The sequence below is a fragment of the Amblyomma americanum genome, chromosome 3 (genome assembly GCF_052857255.1).
Source record: "Amblyomma americanum isolate KBUSLIRL-KWMA chromosome 3, ASM5285725v1, whole genome shotgun sequence".
Taxonomy (NCBI): Eukaryota; Metazoa; Arthropoda; class Arachnida; order Ixodida; family Ixodidae; genus Amblyomma; species Amblyomma americanum.
The window spans coordinates 5,871,495-5,890,341 of record NC_135499.1 but is presented as its reverse complement, the minus strand read 5'-3'; the positions used below and the strand labels follow the sequence as shown (position 1 = coordinate 5,890,341).

Sequence of the window (18,847 nt, the reverse complement as noted above, 5' to 3'; positions counted from 1 at the left end):
GCATTGTCAAGCCACAATTTCTGGCTTTTCCTCTCGACTCTCACTATGTCTACATGGGAAATAAATAAAATGAAACCGAAAATTGAACTTGAAATCTACTAAATCGATTAGTTCCCAGGGCGGGGCAAGATACAAGAACAGCTCTAGAATGTCAACGTTAATGTCCGCAGGATCTGACGGCGAGCCGCCGTTGTGGAGAGACGGACTCACTGGGCTTGCAATTGATGCCCTGCCACATCCTGCAGGGCCGCTATTTTGCAGCATACGTGTAGTCCAATGCCGGGAAGTACTGCGGCAGACAAATGCATCGCCTTGCGATTGATTCGCTCAAGCTAAATGCATTTGGTCGCGTTAAGCAGCATATACGAATATGCACACAAGAGTTTTGACGTTATGAGTTCCAGGGCTATCTGACGGAGCCCCATCTCTGATTCCCCACCCACGCGCAAAGACGCGGCGCATAAGGTTTAAAGCCTGATGGAAAATGAGCATCGTGCTATGAAGCCAGCTTTTGGCTCCTCCATCTTCGTCAATAAGCATGCCTAGTATACGGATTGTCTGTTTCCTTCAAATAATTGAGTTGCCTAAATAATGAAAGACGAGGTTTCGTTAGGCCTCGGCTCGCAGCCGCGGACCGTTTGACAGCCACGCTCGATTTTTTTTCGGAGAGGTTTTCATGCCACACTCCTTTATGTAGTCGTGGGCGGCTTTGAGGCCTGTCTCTAGGGCTGGTTTTTGCTCCTCTGGGGAGCTTTAATTGGTTCATGGCGTTATATCGAACGCATACAAGGCAAAATTAGGACCGCGTATAGACGTTAGCATTGGCGGGAGACCTGACTAGCGATGCTAAAGAGAGCCGGCAACATGACAGCGCCTTGGGGGACACGGATGTGGCTACGCTGCCACTCATCCTGAGTATCCCCAACCATTACTGAGAACCTTGTTTGCAAGAAAAGCTTTCACGAAGCCGTAGAGGCTCCCACCTATTCTCACATCTTAGAGCCGGTGAAGTATTGGTTGAGTGGGGCACAGAATAAAACACTTCTATGACGTCTACCCCAACAACCACCGGGAGCAGTGAGCTGTTGGGGCAATCGAGAGGGTCGTTATCAAGCCTTCGGGGAATATCTTGGCCGCCGAGCCCTCGACGAAAACTTACTTGCATAGGGGACAGAACGTTGTGTGTCTAAGTACCATTCAAGTCTTCTTGGAGCCATTCGTTCCATGACCTTACAAAGGCTGTGCGTTAGCGATATCGGCCTGAGGTCTTGTAATGTCCGACTTGGCTTTCCAGCTTTTGGAATTGGTACTACCACTTATTCTTTCTAGGCAGGGGGAAGATCACCGTTGATCCAGTATTCGTTGATCTCTTTCAACAGGCCAAGTTTATGTAACCTGGGAAGGTTCAGAAGTGTTGAATAGCATACACCATCCAGTCTCAGGGCGCTATTCTGTTTCGCGTCACAAAAGGCTGCCTCCAGTTCGTCTAATCTGAAGGGGACGTCGTAATCTTTCGATGTATCTGATAGGGAGTCTGCGGGCATGGCGTTCAGATTTTCAGGTTCGTGGAAAAAGACCTTCTCTGCTTCTATAGCTAGCTCAGCCGGAAAGACACTCAATTTCAGGGCCATGCACTTGGAAGGAGAAATAGGCCCTTTGCTTCCAAGGATCGCTGGAAGTAAATGGCAGGCCTTGGACAAGTTACCCGCTCTTTTGAGCGAGTGGCACAGCAGCTGCCAATCTTGGAGAGCGAGGTGCGTAGTGTACTGCTTGTCGAGCGCGCGGCCGCGTCGCTTCCGAACGCAACCAGAACGAACAGCCGGCGTATTTGTGCTCGTGTGTGTGTGCGCTTGCCGCCCGGCGACAGATGAGGGACGCTCCCCGAACAACAGCTACGGGCTGCTGTATGTGTGCGCGCGCCGTCCCTGCATGCCACGCGACTAGGATCCGCAGAGTCGGCTGGCAGCCGAGGTGAACGCTGGCCCCTGCGGAGCACGCCACCCCGGGATCTGGCCGCGGTCCGTGCTTGGGAGCAGCGGACGCCTGCGTTACTGCCGTCATATTTCGGCGGCCGAAAGCCAACTGGTAAGAAAGAGAGCGACCAAGAGCCCGCTTTCAAGGAGGAGCCCGAGGGGGGAATAAAAGGCTCGAGAGGACGAGCTGGCGAGAGAGACAAGAGGAGAACGGTTTGGGACACCGTGCAGAGAGGCCGCATGCAGGCGGCGAAGCTCTTACCTCGTTTGTGAATAGCTGTCAATAAATTCGGCACTGTATAATCTGAAATATTCATGTGGACTGGCTGTATCGGGAGGAGAAGAAGAGAAAAGAGCGAAGGGAGGAAAGGAACCTGCCTGAATCTGCTCAACGTCTTCAGTAACGTGTGTAGAGCGCGCCTACGATGGGATATCCGGCCAGATCGGCAATACGCCTTCACAGTACGAAGCCTCCGATTCCACAGACTAAAAAGGTGGGAGTCCGGCTTCGATTCATCGAATCTACTGAAAGCTTCGTTGTAGCTTTCATTTTGGCATTGTTGATCTGAGTAATGAGCTCGTCCAATTCTGTGGGAAACTTCACCTCACTGAGAATCCTACAGAAATCGTCCTATGAGACGTGCTCTTGCATTCGATGGCGTTGTTGCGGCTGTGGTGATTTTTGCCATCGAGGGCTCCATGAAACCACCATAGAATAGTGATCTCTGCCCATGACATCATCAGCCCGCGACCATAGGATATCGCTGGGATTTTAAACAAGTGTCATGACGGAAGAAGTGTCTTGTCTACCTCTGTGCTGGCCAAAGCGAGTGAGTGTTCGTTAGCGATGGGCAGTTTGGCTTTGACAATGTACTCTTCCTCTATTGCAGCACAATAACCCGATCCTGGGGATATATCCTTGAGAATTGTTCCGAAAAAGACGTATTCACTCGATGAAAAACTGGAACAGCTTATGACATTGAAGTGCACGGTGGAGAACATTGAGCAGTCGGTACAAACAATGTCAGATCAGTATGACACAATTCTTCAGCACATTACCCGCCAAGATAAGGACATTGCCGAATTAAGGAAACGGGTTGACGCTATAGAAAGCAGGGAACCCTTGCTTGACTCTGAACAGATAATGAAGGATATTAATGACCTTGAGTGGCAGAGCAGGAAATTAAACCTCGAATTCCATGGAATTTCAGAAAGTGAAAATGAAGACCTGTTGTCGAAGGTTAACGCTGTTACGAGCAAGGTGAGCCTGCCCGCGCTGACTGTGAGCGATGTGGCCGCTGTGCATCGATTGCCAGCAGCTAAAGATAAGGTCCCAGCGATTCTTGTCCGGTTTTCAAGACAATCACACAAAGATCTGTTCTTGAGCAAGAGGGCAGAACTGAACCAAATGAAAACAAACTGCTTTATGCTCGAGAACTTGACAAAAAGGAACAAGGAGTTGCTTAGGGACGCAAAAAACTGGGCAAAAACAACAACTTCAAGTACGTTTGGCACAGAAATGGGAAAATTTTTGTCAGACAGCGAGACGGGGCGAATGCAATTCATGTTGCGTGTACGGCAGATTTGGATAAAGCTGCTTAGCTTTATTACGTGTTCCTTTTTCGTTAGTCTTTTTCAGTTTCAGTTTTGTCAGTGACAGCGTCAAGGTGCAATTCCTTCTTTGCACATGGCGTTGGACACTTCTGATTGTGTAATGCCAAGTGAATTTCTGAATGTTTGCGGATCTCAGAACCCGCAATCATTTAGTGTATTTCATTTATATGCTCGTTCAGCGGTGGCTAAGACAGCCGATCTCGAGTTGCTTTTTACGCAGTTAGGCTTTGATTTTGATACGGTCATGCTGACCGAAACTTGGTATACTGAACATAACAATGTATTCAAGCTTCCTTTGTATGACTCACACTTTATCAATCGCACGAACAGTCGCGGTGGTGGCGTACTATTGATGGTAAAAAAACATTTTCAATCTGAAGTGTTGCATGAATTTTCTTTTGTCCACCCTGATTATGAAGTCCTGTCTCTTGTTATCGAAAGGAAGGTTGTGGCAGTTATCTATCGCCCCCCAAGCGGAAACTTAAAATCCTTTTTTTCCTTTCTCGACTTTTTCTTATCTTTTATAAGCGAAAACAAATACGATGTCATTTTAGGTGGTGATTTCAATATCAACTTCCTTGTAGACAACCCCACGAAAATTGAATTTGAAAATCTATTAAATTTCTTCGCTGTTCAGAACGTGATTTCCAATCCTACACGTGTTACACTGCAGTCTGAATCACTAATTGACCTAATTATAACCAATACGCACATGCCTGTCCTGAACGCAGGTGTAATAAATACAGATATCAGTGACCACCGCGCCACTTTTATGTGCATTCCGAAAAGTAAATTTCCTAATAGAAAAGTGACAACTAAATTATTTCGGGATATTTCGACAAAAAAACTGAACACTTTCAAAGAGGAAGTTAATAGTCATGATTGGAGTGACGTTCTCAATGAAACAGCTGCCGAAAGGGCTTACGCTTTGTTTTTAACGGCCTTTTTACGTATATACAACAAGTGTTTTCCTTATAAACATGCAGAGAAACGTAAGAACATTAGGAAGCCATGGATTACACCTGAATTGCTGAAGAAAATTCGTAAAAAGGACAAGCTTTACAAAAAGTTTGAAAAAACACGAGACCCTGACACATTTAAAGCGTTTAAAGTGTTTCGAAATAAACTGACGACGGAAATACGGAGAGCGTGCGATCAATATTTTTGTGACAAGTTTTCCTCTATGAATAAGTCAGATGAATTATGGAGGAAACTTAATGCACTTCTGGGCAGGTCTTCAGGTTCAAGCCCAATAACAACAATTCAGAAGGGGGGTAAGGAATTGACAGGCATTGACTTAGCTAATGCATTTAACAGCCACTTTACAGATATAACTAGTAATTTCGTCGATTCAAATACTCTTAATACTCGAAACGAGAAATCTATGTTCTTAACGCCAATATCAGAGTCAGAGGTGATATCAATTTTCATGGGCTTAAAAAACAGTAAAAGTGCTGACGTAGACGACATTGTAATAAAACCAGTAAAGTATGTGATAGAAGACATAGCAGGGTGCTTAACTCAAATATATAACCTTTGTTTATCTCAAGGACTATTTCCGAAGCAAATGCAGCTTGCCAAAGTGAGTGTACTGCACAAGAAAGGAAGTAAGAATGAATTTACAAACTTTAGACCCGTGTCAATACTTCCAGTTTTTTCTAAAGGATTTGAAAAAATGATTCTCTCTAGAATAACAAATTTTAGTGAACAATGCAATATTCTTCACGACGCGCAATACGGCTTCAGAAAACACAGATCAACAGAAATGGCACTACTGGAGCAAAAGGAATTTGTTCTAGAATCTCTCGAAAACAAAGAAGTAGCCCTTGGGTTATACGTCGATTTCACAAAAGCTTTTGATTACTTAAATCACTCTATCCTACTGAAAAAACTTGAAATGTACGGCTTCCGTGGAACTGTGCTATCGCTTTTGACATCCTACCTAAATGATCGAAACCAGTACGTATATTTAAATGGCTACTCGTCCCATGTATTGCCCATTTCTGCAGGTGTGCCTCAGGGGAGTATTCTTGGCCCGTTTCTTTTTAATTTGTACCTAAATGACATCATAAGCATCGATCCCACGATAAAATTTGTCATTTACGCGGATGATGTGACACTGTTGTTCACTGCAGCTAGCGCAGATGAGGTCATCACTAGAGCGAACAAAACTCTTGAGAAATTAGACATATGGGCCCAACTGAACAAATTAAAAATAAACGTTAGTAAAACGAAGGCTGTCCTATACCGTGCGAAAAACAAAATTATTAGCATAGACAGAGACATTAAGTTGGACAACTCAAAGATAGAGATAGTAAACACATTCAAAATACTTGGAGTATATTTCACCGAAAATATGACGTGGGACAATCACGTGAGCCACGTTATCTCAAAACTGTCTTGCATCGTGGGAGTAACGTACGCAAACAGATATACTCTACCTCCAAAGGTTAAACTTTTATTGTACAATGCACTATTCCACTCACACATAAACTATTGCCAACTAGTATGGGGGAATACAACCAAAGGAAATTTGCAAAAAATTCTGACATTGCAGAAAAAAATGTTAAGAAACATTGAAAACGTCCCCAGAAGTCACCATTCCCACCTTTTGTTCTCGAAATATTGCATAATGAAAAAAGACAGCCTATACTCGCACGGCTTGTGTTCGCGTTATAGGATTGAAATAAAAAACAACACTCATTGTCTATTACGGTTGGCATCTCTTTGTAAAAGGACACTAGCTTATGAATACAGAAGCACACAGCCTTGGTTAGTAAAAACGTGCAGGACAGATTATGGACGACAAATGATAAACAGATTGCTACCACACTTGTTAAATATCTGTTACAGAAACGGTATCACTCCCGAGTTAACTTCAAAAAGAGAACTGAAATTACTGTTCATAGAAAACAATTCCTTCATATGATGGGGTATTTCTAGCATTTTGCATATGTACGCTGTACCTTTCCTTGAGCAACGCTTTTCTGTTCATGCGCATTGTTTTCTCCGTCTCTTTCCTTTACTTATGTAACGTTCTTGTTTTTTCGGGCTTTTTCCGGCATGTACTTTCGCTTATCACCGGTGTATCATACAGTTTAATTAGAATTGTTTTGTTTATTTTCCTTGTACAAGCCGATCTGACTTTGTAAACAAAGCATTTCTGTATTTTGATTTGTGTTGTTATTATGCCGCTCTGCCATTATTTTATTTAATTTTATTTTTTTTCCTTGTCCTCTCTTTTGTTTCTTGATTTTTTTGTAATCTGGGGAGCTGGGAACTAGTCAAGCTGAATTTTCAGCTTTTTTTCCCACACTCCCTCACTTCATGAGTGAAATAAAGAATTTATTATTTATTTTACCAAGTGATCTCGCATAAATCGAAAAACCCAAGGCATGCTGGTCACCATCTCAGGTTAAGTCACACTCCCGCTGCCTCCTACCTCTGCGTGCACCACTCGGAAGTATCAAGCTCGGTGTGTGCAGAGCACGAGAGAACAAGAGCACATGCCTGCCCACTAGGTACTGAATCTCTGTATCGCGATTCTGGCCCATGACGCCGTTGCCGTGTGGAAGGGAAGCAATAGGGTTTGTACCCTATTGGATTAGGCCTATTAGCGCTAGTCTCCGGAAGTAAGATACCTAGAGGAAGCGTCAGCGTGATAGACAGCCTGCTCTGAAGTTCTGCTCGTTTGCGACGTATTCCCCGGCAGTTTGTGGCAAGAACCATACTGGGGAGTCTAAAGAAAAAGTTTCGTCAGGTTTCGTGCTAATGCCTGCCATTATTAAACTAAAGGTGAGCGGATGTGAAGGCGATGTGTGCCCGATTCCTGTCTCTTGATTCCGAGAAGCTTGTGGCATTCCTAGGAGTGGAGGCATGCGCTTGATTGCCTCGGCCGTTCGACAACGTGCTTGAGCTGGCCTTCATCACCGTGTACCGTGCGCGAGCGATCTTTCGCAAGATGCGTTTTTGCGCACTGTTGTTTAGCACGGAGAGTCTCAATATAAGCCTGACGTATGCATGCTTGCTTTGGCAGCGTCGCAGGATGCTCAGAAGTGAGAAGTTGTTAGGGATTGTGGGGACTTGCCCTGCAGCCCCCTGAGTTTGCTTTCCCGCGAGGCACCGTGCAGCGGCAGTCTCACCTCGAGGCTGAGCGCATTCCCTTGTCAGTTACATTAACTGGCAAGAGAGGGCGCCAGCATCGCTGCGCGCGAGACTGCCTAAGCCCGCGCGCGGGAGAGGGGGCAAGGGAGGGCTTCTGCTGGGATCGTCGGCGCGAGTGGACGTGTCGCTCGCGGCTCCGCTCTTCGCCGGCGGGGCGACGAAGCGACGGAGAGACAGGCTCCCGTACTCGTCCCGTCCGGCCTTCGGAGTATATATCCCTTGCCCTAGCGCGGGCGAACAATCGCTCGGAACCTTGCTGGTGAGTCGGACGACCTTGATTCATTAGCGTACATTGTTGCTAGCTGGCGTTATTGTTTCTGTAGCAATAAATGCCTGTTTGTGTCAGCCAGTGTGTCGTTCCTTTGTTCCCTCAGAGCAAGGCCCGCCGTGGTTGCCGTGCGCTCGGTAGCGTACGCGATCACGGGGTAGGGGTACAGGCGGCTTTGAACCGTGTGAGCCGCGATTGAGTGGGGAGAACATACTTATCTCCTCAATTCAACCCCACAGGATGAAGGAGCGCTGTTCCTTAGACTAATGCCCTCAGATTGTGTGGAGATTTGGTGTGCATCTTGCCCTGTGGTTTTATAATCTGTGCCTCTTATCGTCGGTAACGGTTGACTTCGTATTGAAAGGAAGTCCTCATTAACAATCCCAATTGGCTCCGAGGCTAGTTGCTGTGTACTGGCGGGGATCTTGTGTCCAGTAATAGACAACGTTTGGCTGCCACGTAGAAGCGCGGCTTGTTGCTTGCGCTCCTTTCGTCACAATACTCGGATACGATGGACAGTGGCGTTCCTCACGGTTTTGGCAGCCTGTCGCCGAGCAGGGCACGTCGGGTTCATTGTTACGTGGTTACCTTTGCAACTTCGGCATAGTGGTTCTGTCGGACAAACCTCGAGGTTGTCGTGCGCGGTGCGACTGCAGAACGAGCATCGACATTGGTCAACTAGTGGACAAGAATTTGTCCTGTGGCCGGTTTTATGCGAAGCATAATAGGGACACTACTTAGCTCAACCATAGCCCAGCCTGGCGCGGCCGTGACCACCAAGGCTAATTCCCGCTCCTCCCGCTAGGGGCGCTGCAGCCGAGCACGTGGTCTGACGTCACGACAGCTGAGGAGAGACGGGGCTCAACTCGCGCGGTCGCCGCGCGGCCGCGACCACCAAGGCTAATACGCCTGTCACACGGGACGTTGAATGTCATTCGCAGCGAATGACATTCACAACGAATGTCATTGCCTGCTGGCGTTCCCGTTCCACACGGGTACACAAAACGGCATTTGCAAATGATGGCGATGTCCATCGGCTAACTGCTATGACAGCAGAACGTTACAAATCATGTTTTTCATACACATATTTTATGTTTATTGCTAGTATCACACTGTTACACATTAATAGACTTTAAAATTTTTTGCAACGCCTTGCGGCAGCAATAGCCAACAAGTAATCCACTGAAATATCCAAAGCAAGACAGGCTCAAAGCCGCTCACGATCCCTCCCGTACATGCCGCCCGCACTTCCTCCCGCTGTCGGCACTATGGAGGGCTGCGAAATTGGTGCCGAATTCTTGACAGTCGCTGATGAGCAACAGTGCAAGCGAACATTGCTTGTTCACACGCCTTCTGCTGGGCTGGCGAAGCTGCAGAGTTGTTTTCCATTGCGAGCACTGAAGGCAAATGGAGTGACGACCACGCTACTCAGGCAAGATGGAGGACGGTTTGTAAACAAACGCGGCCGTCTCTACAGTAACTGGCGGCGACTGGGAACAAGAGTGTAGTTGCGCAAATCGCTTCAAATACCTTATTTTACATCAAAAAATGATTCAAAAGTTCATTGCAGCAATTAAAATAAAGTTTTCTTTGAATACGTTTTGTTCTCACTAATCAGTTTTGTAATTTTTCGCCAAGCCGCTGTCGTCGAGATTACACAGGTCGCGCGTGCATGAGTTCGGGAAACTCATTCAATGGGCGAATGTCGTTAGCTGTGAATGTCATTGACTGTGCCCGTGTAGCAGAGAAAAAAACGCCATTCAAACGTAATGTCATTCGCTGCTAACGACATTCAACGTCCCGTGTGACAGGGGTATAACTCCCGCTCCTCCCGCTAGGGGCGCTGCAACCGAGCACGTGGTCTGACGTCACGCCAGCTTAGGAGAGACGGGGCTCAATTCGCGCGGTCGCCGCGCGGCCGCGACCACCAAGGCTAACTCCCGCTCCTCCCGCTAGGGGCGCTGCAGCCGAGCACGTGGTCTGACGTCACGCCAGCTGTGGAGAAACGGGGCTCAACTCGCGCGGTCGCCGCGCGGCCGCGACCACCAAGGCTACCGCTCCTCCAGGAGATTGCTAAACAACGAAGAGACTAGCCTGACTTACGGGCAGGCGATACCGAATCCTTTTCACAAATCTATTATGCTTCGCATCCTAGGCTTAACCTTAGCTAAGCCAGGACATTTTTTTGTTACACATCTCACAAATGACAGATCTCGGGTGATAGGGTGCTACTGGTAGGAGTCTGCTGCATACACAGATTTTTCGGGCAAGTCTGGAGCCGTCAAAAGTGATGATAGTTCTTGCGTTCTTGCCCATGGGCCTGGGGTTAATTATTTTGCGCAAGTAGTACGTGAGGTTGGCCATAACCATGCGCATGCGATATGTTGGCTGCAAACTGACTACTTCTTTCAAGAGGCCGTACTTGAAAGCCTGAGTGAAAATGAATTTTTTGAAGCTCATCGACAATTTCACCGCGTACCCAGCATGCGGGGAGTGTGTCTATAGTTGTCCACGTGAGGTTAGCTTAATTATCACAGTGTGTTTAACACTGATTGGATCGGCAGCTGTAGCCTTGTTCTTTCGCCTAACAGACTGCCAATCGTCTTCTTCAGAATGGTCACTATCAGCATAGTGATCGATTCTGCCCAAAGTGGTGACTATGGGAACCAAGCCAGAGCCTCGCGACCGAAAATGCGTATCCGCGTTGCGAGCTTTTATACATGTCTGCGAGCGGCCAAGTTTTGCGCCGTATTGTTTGTTCAAGAAGAAAATGTTTTTAAGCGCCCTGGGAGGTGCCTAACCCCATCCTGGGTTGAATGGTAAATTTTGAAAAAAGAAATGTGTAAGATCCTTCCTGACAAGGATTATTTCCAGGCATGTTTTCCGTGGAAAGAGCAGAGAAGGGATTCCAAACAGGCATCGCCACGACTATTTTGCTCGAATCCTCATCCGTCATGCTTGCGTCGGCGACATGCACAGCGAGAGATAGCGGCGCGTTATCTGTGCCGCGGCGGAGTCTTCCCGAGGCTGCCCAGGAGCCATGTTGGCGGCATCGGTGGTAGGCGTATCTGATGCATCGGGACGGTTCCCTGGGGTAGTCTTCGACGCGGAAGCGTTCAAACCGTTGTGCACAGGTTGTGGGGAACACGGTGGTGGTGGTGGCCCTTCTATTTGTGAGAGACTAGCCCAAAGAGGTCCGGACCAAAAAGCTTCAAACAGTCTGAGCGATGGAAGCGTCTTGGAGCGATGCGTCTGGTCGAGACAACTGCTCGTAAAGCTCCCGCCCCCCCCCCCCCCGCCCTTGCCCCCTACAGCTTTTTTTTATGAATCATACGATCTTCGTGCTCGTTGGGCGTTGGGAATTTAAGTGAATGCTTTTTCCGCAGTCTTCCCCTCTTGATCAGAAGGTGGAGCTCGCTATATTTCACTCTCTACCACGATCCGAAAGAGGTGTTGCTGAACATGCCGTTCAAATTTTTTTGTTGCCTGTATTTGGGCATGAGAAATAGCGACTAGTGGGACTGCTGCTGTTATGTTCTTAAGCCTTTTAAACGACATCCATCCGCACATTAAAACTAATGTCACAAAGGCGCGTGATATATAAGGCAGTTATATCGTGTAACAGAAATAGTCCACTGAAGATACTTAACGAATCATAAATTTTTATACATGATGTGAGCTCGAAATGTCATGCAAAAGGCCCGTGTAGGAGATTTATTATTGGTACCAACTCTTAGCTCTGAGGGCCCCTCCTGCAGCTCATGAACATTTCTGCGGTTTTATTTATCAATTGTTGACGCATATTTGTTGTAATCAGAATTTAAGGAATATTCACTGTTACGACATAAGTGTTTGCGCATGTTTCCATCTTATTATCACGAGGTCTGCTCTTACTGCTTTGTTTGCTTTGTATTTCGTCCTTGAACTAGATATAATGACTACAGGCTTCTGCCTTTGAAGCGAAGGAACGAGCAGCTGACTCGGACCTAGGCATGAATAGAACAGCCTGCCGTGGCTTCACGTGTCACAGCCCTGCGCCGCCTTTATTTTTTTTCTCGCGCGGGCACGCTTTGGATGTGCTCTAGGCGCAGCCAAAGGCGAGCGCTGCAGGACTATGGATCCGAACGGCTGTGTATATATTCGCTAAAAAAATGGCAGTGGCTTAGCTCAGCTATGTCAGGATATACGTAGCGAGAGCTGCAGTTCCCCCCTAGTCCAATCGCGTGAGCAGTTATACGACGAACCTTTACACCTCCTCTTCAGTTGTTGCTAATAATGATGTTGTTGACATTGCTTCATCTTGATTTTCTTGCGAAGGAACCATCCGAGCTGCTATGCGCCGCTTGTTACGCTCCACCTCTTGGAGTCTCCGCTTGGAAAGATGTTCTTCTGTTTGTTCAGGCGTCTCCACCGCTCGTTTATCCTTCTGATGTTCATTCTTTCTCTGAATAGCGGCCAAGTGCCAGGCGACGACTTCAGGGTCCGAAGAATTTATCTTCTCCTGACGATACCGTCGCATAGCGGCGGATGGAGTCTCCTTTTCGTCACACATACGAAGCGATTGTGATACACCGAGTCTTATCAACTCAGCTTTTATACACACAGCCGCACATACGCAGTTTATCCACACGACCCCACACGCGGCCGCGGCGGCGGCCGGGCTGGGACGTCATGTGCTGCTCAGCTGCTGCCCTTTTCCGGTTGGCGCGCATGCGCATTCACGCGCGGCAATGGCAGGCGTAGTCCGGCCGGCGCGGCTCCTCGCGCGACGGCGGTGGCGAACTCTGACGTCATGCACCGCTCAACTGCTCCTCCTCTCTGGTTTCACGCATGCGCACTATCGGCCTCCCAGGCTCACGGCGAAAAGCTCGACTGTGTAGCGTAGTGTATCTCTCACTACAGAAATGAAATGGCGTGATAGCTAGAAATGTGAATTCGTCAAAATCTGTCTTTCTCGTTTTCAGCAACTACAAGTTTGCTTTTATAATAAGCAATTGAAAGGATGTGTTTGCCCAGCTTGACCTCCTTTTTCCGTGAAATAAATTTTCCTTAACAGTGCTAAACAATATAAACTTAAACATCCCACATGGTAATTCATCTAGCGCCCGTAGTTCTCTCGTGTCGTTTTCGTTAGTGCTTTTTTTAAAGCGAAATTTATTGGCCCAGTGCATGAATGATGGGTGAAGGTGTGATGAATGATGTAGTAGAGATTAAATTAATGAAAAAAGGCTAGCTGATTTGATGAAGTCCAGTAGGGAAGGATGGTACGGTCCCTGCGTCCTGGCAATGTATGAAGCAGGGTTGCTTGGGGAAGGACCCGCTACCATCAGGTGCCGGATCCTTGTAGGCTCGAGAGCTGGGCAGTCCTACATAAGTGATGAATGTCGGCTTCAATGTCCTCGTGTTTACATATCGGACACCCTGGCCGAGGAAACAAATCTCGGTACTGAGGCCACTTCCGAGTGACGGGTGGTGTGAAGGCAACCCCGACCCGGATCCTCCTAAGCGCAACCTCCTCTGCACGGGTAAGACCGCGGGGGAGGGTTACCGCACACGGAGGGATGAGAGCACGTGTGCGGCGCCGGATTTCCTTTCTTGATAAAAAGAGGTTAAAGTTGTCCAAAAAGAGGAGGCGAGTCAATGATGAGTCTGGATTCGCAATGCGGGTCGCTAAATCTGCCTGGCTTTGAGAGGTCAGCAGATCCCGTGGGAGCCACTCAATACGTACTGGCTGCGGGATGCGTGTCGCGAGCCGGTGGATGTCCTGACATATCGTTGGACAGCGGCTAACACGTCGTAGCAACCGGACAACTTGAAGGGCGTCAGTGCGGATGACAACGCGGGCCGCAGGGCGCATATATAGTTATGTCGGCCACGGAGCAGAGAGCTTCTTGAACTGCAACGAGCTCAGCACAAAAGGACGAAGGGGGTTCCGTAAGCTGAAACCAAGAGGTTTTATTCAGGGCAGTTCTGCACGGGCAGTAGATAGCTGTTGTTGCGTTGCAGCCTTGTATGCTTGCGTCTACGTAGACAACAATGGATCCTTCAGGCATGCAAGCATCTTGTTCCTCATATTCCTGGCGAAGCAACGATGCCGAATGAGCAGATGTTGGCCACGATTATCTGTTGGCTTGTTGTTGCTGAGCTGTACAAACTTCCATGGGGGAAGAACTGGCGTTGGCGGCTGAGGAATGGAATGTGACGTTGCCTAAGTCCTCATTGCATGCGTGGAGTGTGATAGACTGGCCTTAAGGCTGCGCGCTTCACGGCGCTGCTGCACCAGTTCATCAATGGTATTTAGCTGCGCATTCTCTTGTAAAGCTATTACCGGTGTGATGCGTGGAAGGCACGTAATGGTCCTCATAGTTAGTGCTTCAGCAGCTTAGGGTGAATTCAGCACAAGTCTAATTCCGTCCAACATAAATAACGGGCAACACTGTATGCAAGTGCCAGAAGATGTATGATCATTTAAACACTATAGCTCCGTGTCATAAAACAGGATCATCTCTAACCATTATTTTTTGTCTTTTTTAGTTCTGGGATTGCTGAGATTATCTTGGACGAAGCAATGTCATTCACGGAAAAGGCGCGCTTCGTGCAAAGCGTTCTTTTCATGCAGTTCAATGATGCCTGAACATGCCCTAGTATATATGTCCACCGCGTCCAGAGCATGCGATACCAGCAACCAGCGGGGTTGGGCGTCCCTGTTGTGCAGCGGAGCCGATTAGTGAAACTGTCGATTAGGCCGAGACTCACGAGCTGTCTGTATGTGAAACATGTGCTCAAGATACATGTATGAGGAGATTCGTGTTCTACTTAAAACCTTCCCCGTTTAATTGGAGCATTGTTCCGCATATTTCCTTAGTTGTCTATCTGGAACGTTGGTTCCATATATATAAGTGGAACCTTTTTTTAAAGTTCCATTTAAGTTTCAGTCAATAACTGGAACTTATTTGGGACCGGATAAAGAGTATGGAACAGGTGTCACATTTCAGATGAACCAACGCAAGAACAACGGACAAGAAACAAGGAGGCGGACAAGGACAGAAGCGCTGAACTTTCAACTTTATTTCGGCAGAACTATTGCAACCTATTTATACACTAACCTGTCCGAGGCAATGACGCACAAGCAGAGCAAAACAATCTTTTGATCGGGCAATGATTCAGGAAATAAACGAAGAGGCAGTGGCAACACGCAAGCAAAAACCAACACAGCTCTTTATTAAAAATATCAAGAAAAAAATTTGAAGATGACTGGCCAACAAGGAACACGCCATAAACAAGCACAGATAAAAACACGGTCATGGAGAGAAAAACGATAAATGGTATAAACTTTTAACGAGTTAAAACGCCAAAGAGTAACCCGGTAGAAAGATAAAACTACGCTCTACATGCAGATTAACTATAACATGTGGTCAAAAGTGATGAAAATGCTAAAAAATCCAGTAGACATGGTGGGAGGGTTGCACAGCTAATGCCTCGAATTTCGTGTCAGATAGGCAAGTTATTTTTCTGATAGACAAACAGAAGGCTTGCTAATGCAGTTGTCACTTAATGATGCTATGTTGACTGCTTCAATGATCTCACGGGGCATCTTGATTCTGTTCCTCGCTATTACTACAGTTCTTTTTTTTTTCAAATTGGGGCAAACAGCCTGTTTCCACAGCTTCACAATGCCGACAATGAATACCAATGTCGTGGCAGTTTTGAACGCTTACGTTGTAGTCATGCTCTTTTAGTCTTTCATTTAGACACTGTCCAGTCTGACCGATATATTGCTTACCACAAGACAATGGAATAGAATAAACAACTGAATCTGTGCACTGCACGAAACTCTGTTGGTGCTCATACTGCATTTACTGTTTTGGTTTAGAATATCAAATGAGCCTACTTCCGCACTTACCTCCAGTAAGAAGGTAGTCGTGATGCCCTACTTGCATCGCATTTCGCACAATATGAAAAAAATTGGAAAACTAGTTGGCGTTGAGGTCGTCTTTAGTGCTACTGAGAAACTTTCCCAGCTTTGCATACGGGTCAATGAACCACGTAAAAAGACAAGTAAATGCAGTATTTAGCACCAACAGAGTTCCGTGCAGTGCACAGATTAAGCTGTTTATTCTATGCCATTGTCGTGTGGAAAGCAATATATCGGTCAGACTGGACGTTGTCCAAATGAAAGACTAAAAGAGCATGACTACAACGTAAGCGTTCAAAAGTGCCGCCACATTGGTATTCATTGTCGTGATTGTGAAGCTGTGGAAACAGGCTGTTTGCCCCAATTCGAAAAAAACTGTAGTCATAGCGAGGAACAGAAACAAGATGCCCCGTGAGATCATTGAAGCAGTCAACATAGCATCATTAAATGACAACTGCATTAGCAAGCCTTCTGTTTGTCTATCAGGAAAAAAAACTTGCCTATCTGACACGAAATTCGAGGCATTAGCTGTGCAACCCTCCCATCACGTCTACTGCATTTTTTATCACTTTCATCACTTTCGACCATATGTTATAGTTAATGCATGTATAGCTTAGTTTTATCTTTTTGCTGTGTTACTTTTTGGCGTTTTAACTCGTTATATTTTTTGATACCTTTTATCATTTTTCTCTTCATGACCATGTTTTTATCTTTGCTTGTTTATGGCGTGTTCCTTGTTGGCCATTCATCTTCAATTTTTTTTCTTGATATTTTTAGTAAAGAGCTGTGTTCGTTTTTGCTTGCTTGTTGCCACTGCCCCTTCATTTTTTTCCTGAATCATTGTCCGGTCAAAAGATTGTTTTGCTCTGCTTGTGCGTCATTGCCTCTGACAGGTTCCTGTTAGATAGGTTGCAATATTTCTTCAGAAATAAAGTTGAAAGTTCAGCGCCTCTGTCCGTGTCGGCCTCCTTGTTTCTTGTCCGTTGTTCTTTTTGCGCTGGTTCCTCTGAGATCATGGCCTACCAACTAGCCCAACAAGTTAGGTGTCACATTCCGTTTCAATTCAGGTCCACCTGGTTTGCTCCCGACGAACAATGCGAGTAAACTAGCATAACGAATTACTATGAACAGGTCTGATCCACTTACCGCCAAGTGTAAAGTTAGAAGCCGGAGGCGTGGCTATGTGCGGATTAGAAATGGGCGGAGCGAATGGAAGGAGCGGGAGTAGGACGCCACGTGGCAAGGGTGAATAGTCTGTGGTGTGAATCGGTCCTAACCTGCACTCCTTTTTCTATAACTTCTGCAGATCACTCTCTTTCGGGGAGAGGACACATCACGCTAGTAGGCAACTGAGAGGGGCAGCTGCATTACCGCTAGGGACGCGAACTTACCGCATACGCCCCTTTCTTCTGAGCTTCCAAGTAGACGTAGTCAAGTCTTGCTTGCACGTCCAGCGTGTCGTCTGAAATTAAAAAGGAGGTTTAGCGTAAGCAGTGCACTCCTAGCGAGCTTCCAACGGCGCTGGTCTTAAATAACTTAAGGGCAGCTAGCGTATTGCAGAAAACGTTCTCTAAAGCGCGGTGAAGATTTTGCAAAAATATTGCCGTGAATCTTCGTAGTGTTTAATTGTTGATTCTTCTAAGCTCCTAGTACGCCGCTTTATCGCTTTGTGATGCAAGACGCGGCCAGATTTATCTTGATTGATCGCATCCAGGCAGATCTAATTCTAGGCTGCCCCAGACAGTTCTTGCTTAGCACGCGGCATCTAGAAAGTTCGCTATCGGCTTTAAATTGAGCACGGCCGAGAGCGGCGGGCATTATGTTCGACGACCGCCGAGCACGCTTGTTGCTTTCGCCGCCGCCGAGTGATTCAATCCACTGTGGGCGGAGGTCAGCCCAATAAACAGCTTACACAAAGGAGCACTTTTCGCTGTCTCGCTCACTGCCTTGACTGCCGTCACTAAGACTTGGCATCTGGATCAGTTTGAACGTGTATCGGCATTCAACGCATGGGATAACCAAGCAAAGCTACTCTACGTCATTTTCATCCTGAATGACCTATCTAAAACCTGGTACGAGAATCGTGAGGCTTCCCTACAAATTGAAGGAATTTAGAAAAGAATTCGTGAAAACATTCACAAGCATTGTTCGCAAAGCAAAATCCGAATTATGCTCCAGACGCGTGTCCAACTCACCAACGAGACCGTCCTTGAGTACGTAGAAGAGATGCGCCGTGTGTTCTGGAGCGAAGACCCTCAAATTACCGCAGAGAAGGAGGCGCACTTTTGGATGCAGGGGATCGGAGTAAAATTTTTTGCCGGACTGGCCCGAAACCCACCCAAAAGAGTCGCCAAATTCACAATCGAAGTCTGTACAATCGAGAAGGCCCTCGCGGTCAGGGCTCTCTAGTACGACCGGACACCACAGCTTTCTCCATGAGCCATGCGGACACCTCAACGACCACCAGTGACAGCGTACAGGACATCATGCGTAAGATTGTCTGCGAAGACCGACGACGAATGCTTCCATGCCCCCCACAGCCGCAAGCAGCGGTTATCATGGATGTGGTACGGGAAGAAGTGCAACAGGCACTTGCAACCCCGACTCCGACGACCCCACAACACCAGACCACGACATACGCCGCCGCACTACGCAGTCCTGCGGCCAGACGAGCCACCCCCAGCCCCCTTCGACAGACGGGAAACATGGATGGATGGATGGATGGATGGATGGATGGATGGATGGATGGATGGATGGATGGATGGATGGATGGATGGATGGATGGATGGATGGATGGATGGATGGATGGATGGACGGACGGACGGACGGACGGACGGACGGACGGACGGACGGACGGATGGACGGATGGATGGACGGACGGACGGACGGACGGACGGTTGGACGGACGGACGG

At 47.3% G+C, this 18,847-nt stretch overlaps 1 protein-coding gene across 1 annotated transcript in view; it reads right to left on the bottom strand.

Moving 5' to 3' along the window:
- LOC144123050 (uncharacterized) overlaps positions 1-18,847 on the bottom strand; it is a 222,422-nt gene that overhangs the window by 37,158 nt on the left and 166,417 nt on the right. The window contains exon 3 of the mRNA XM_077655964.1: positions 17,326-17,396. Coding sequence (XP_077512090.1) covers positions 17,326-17,396 — 71 coding nt within the window. The remainder of the gene's footprint in view (positions 1-17,325; positions 17,397-18,847) is intronic.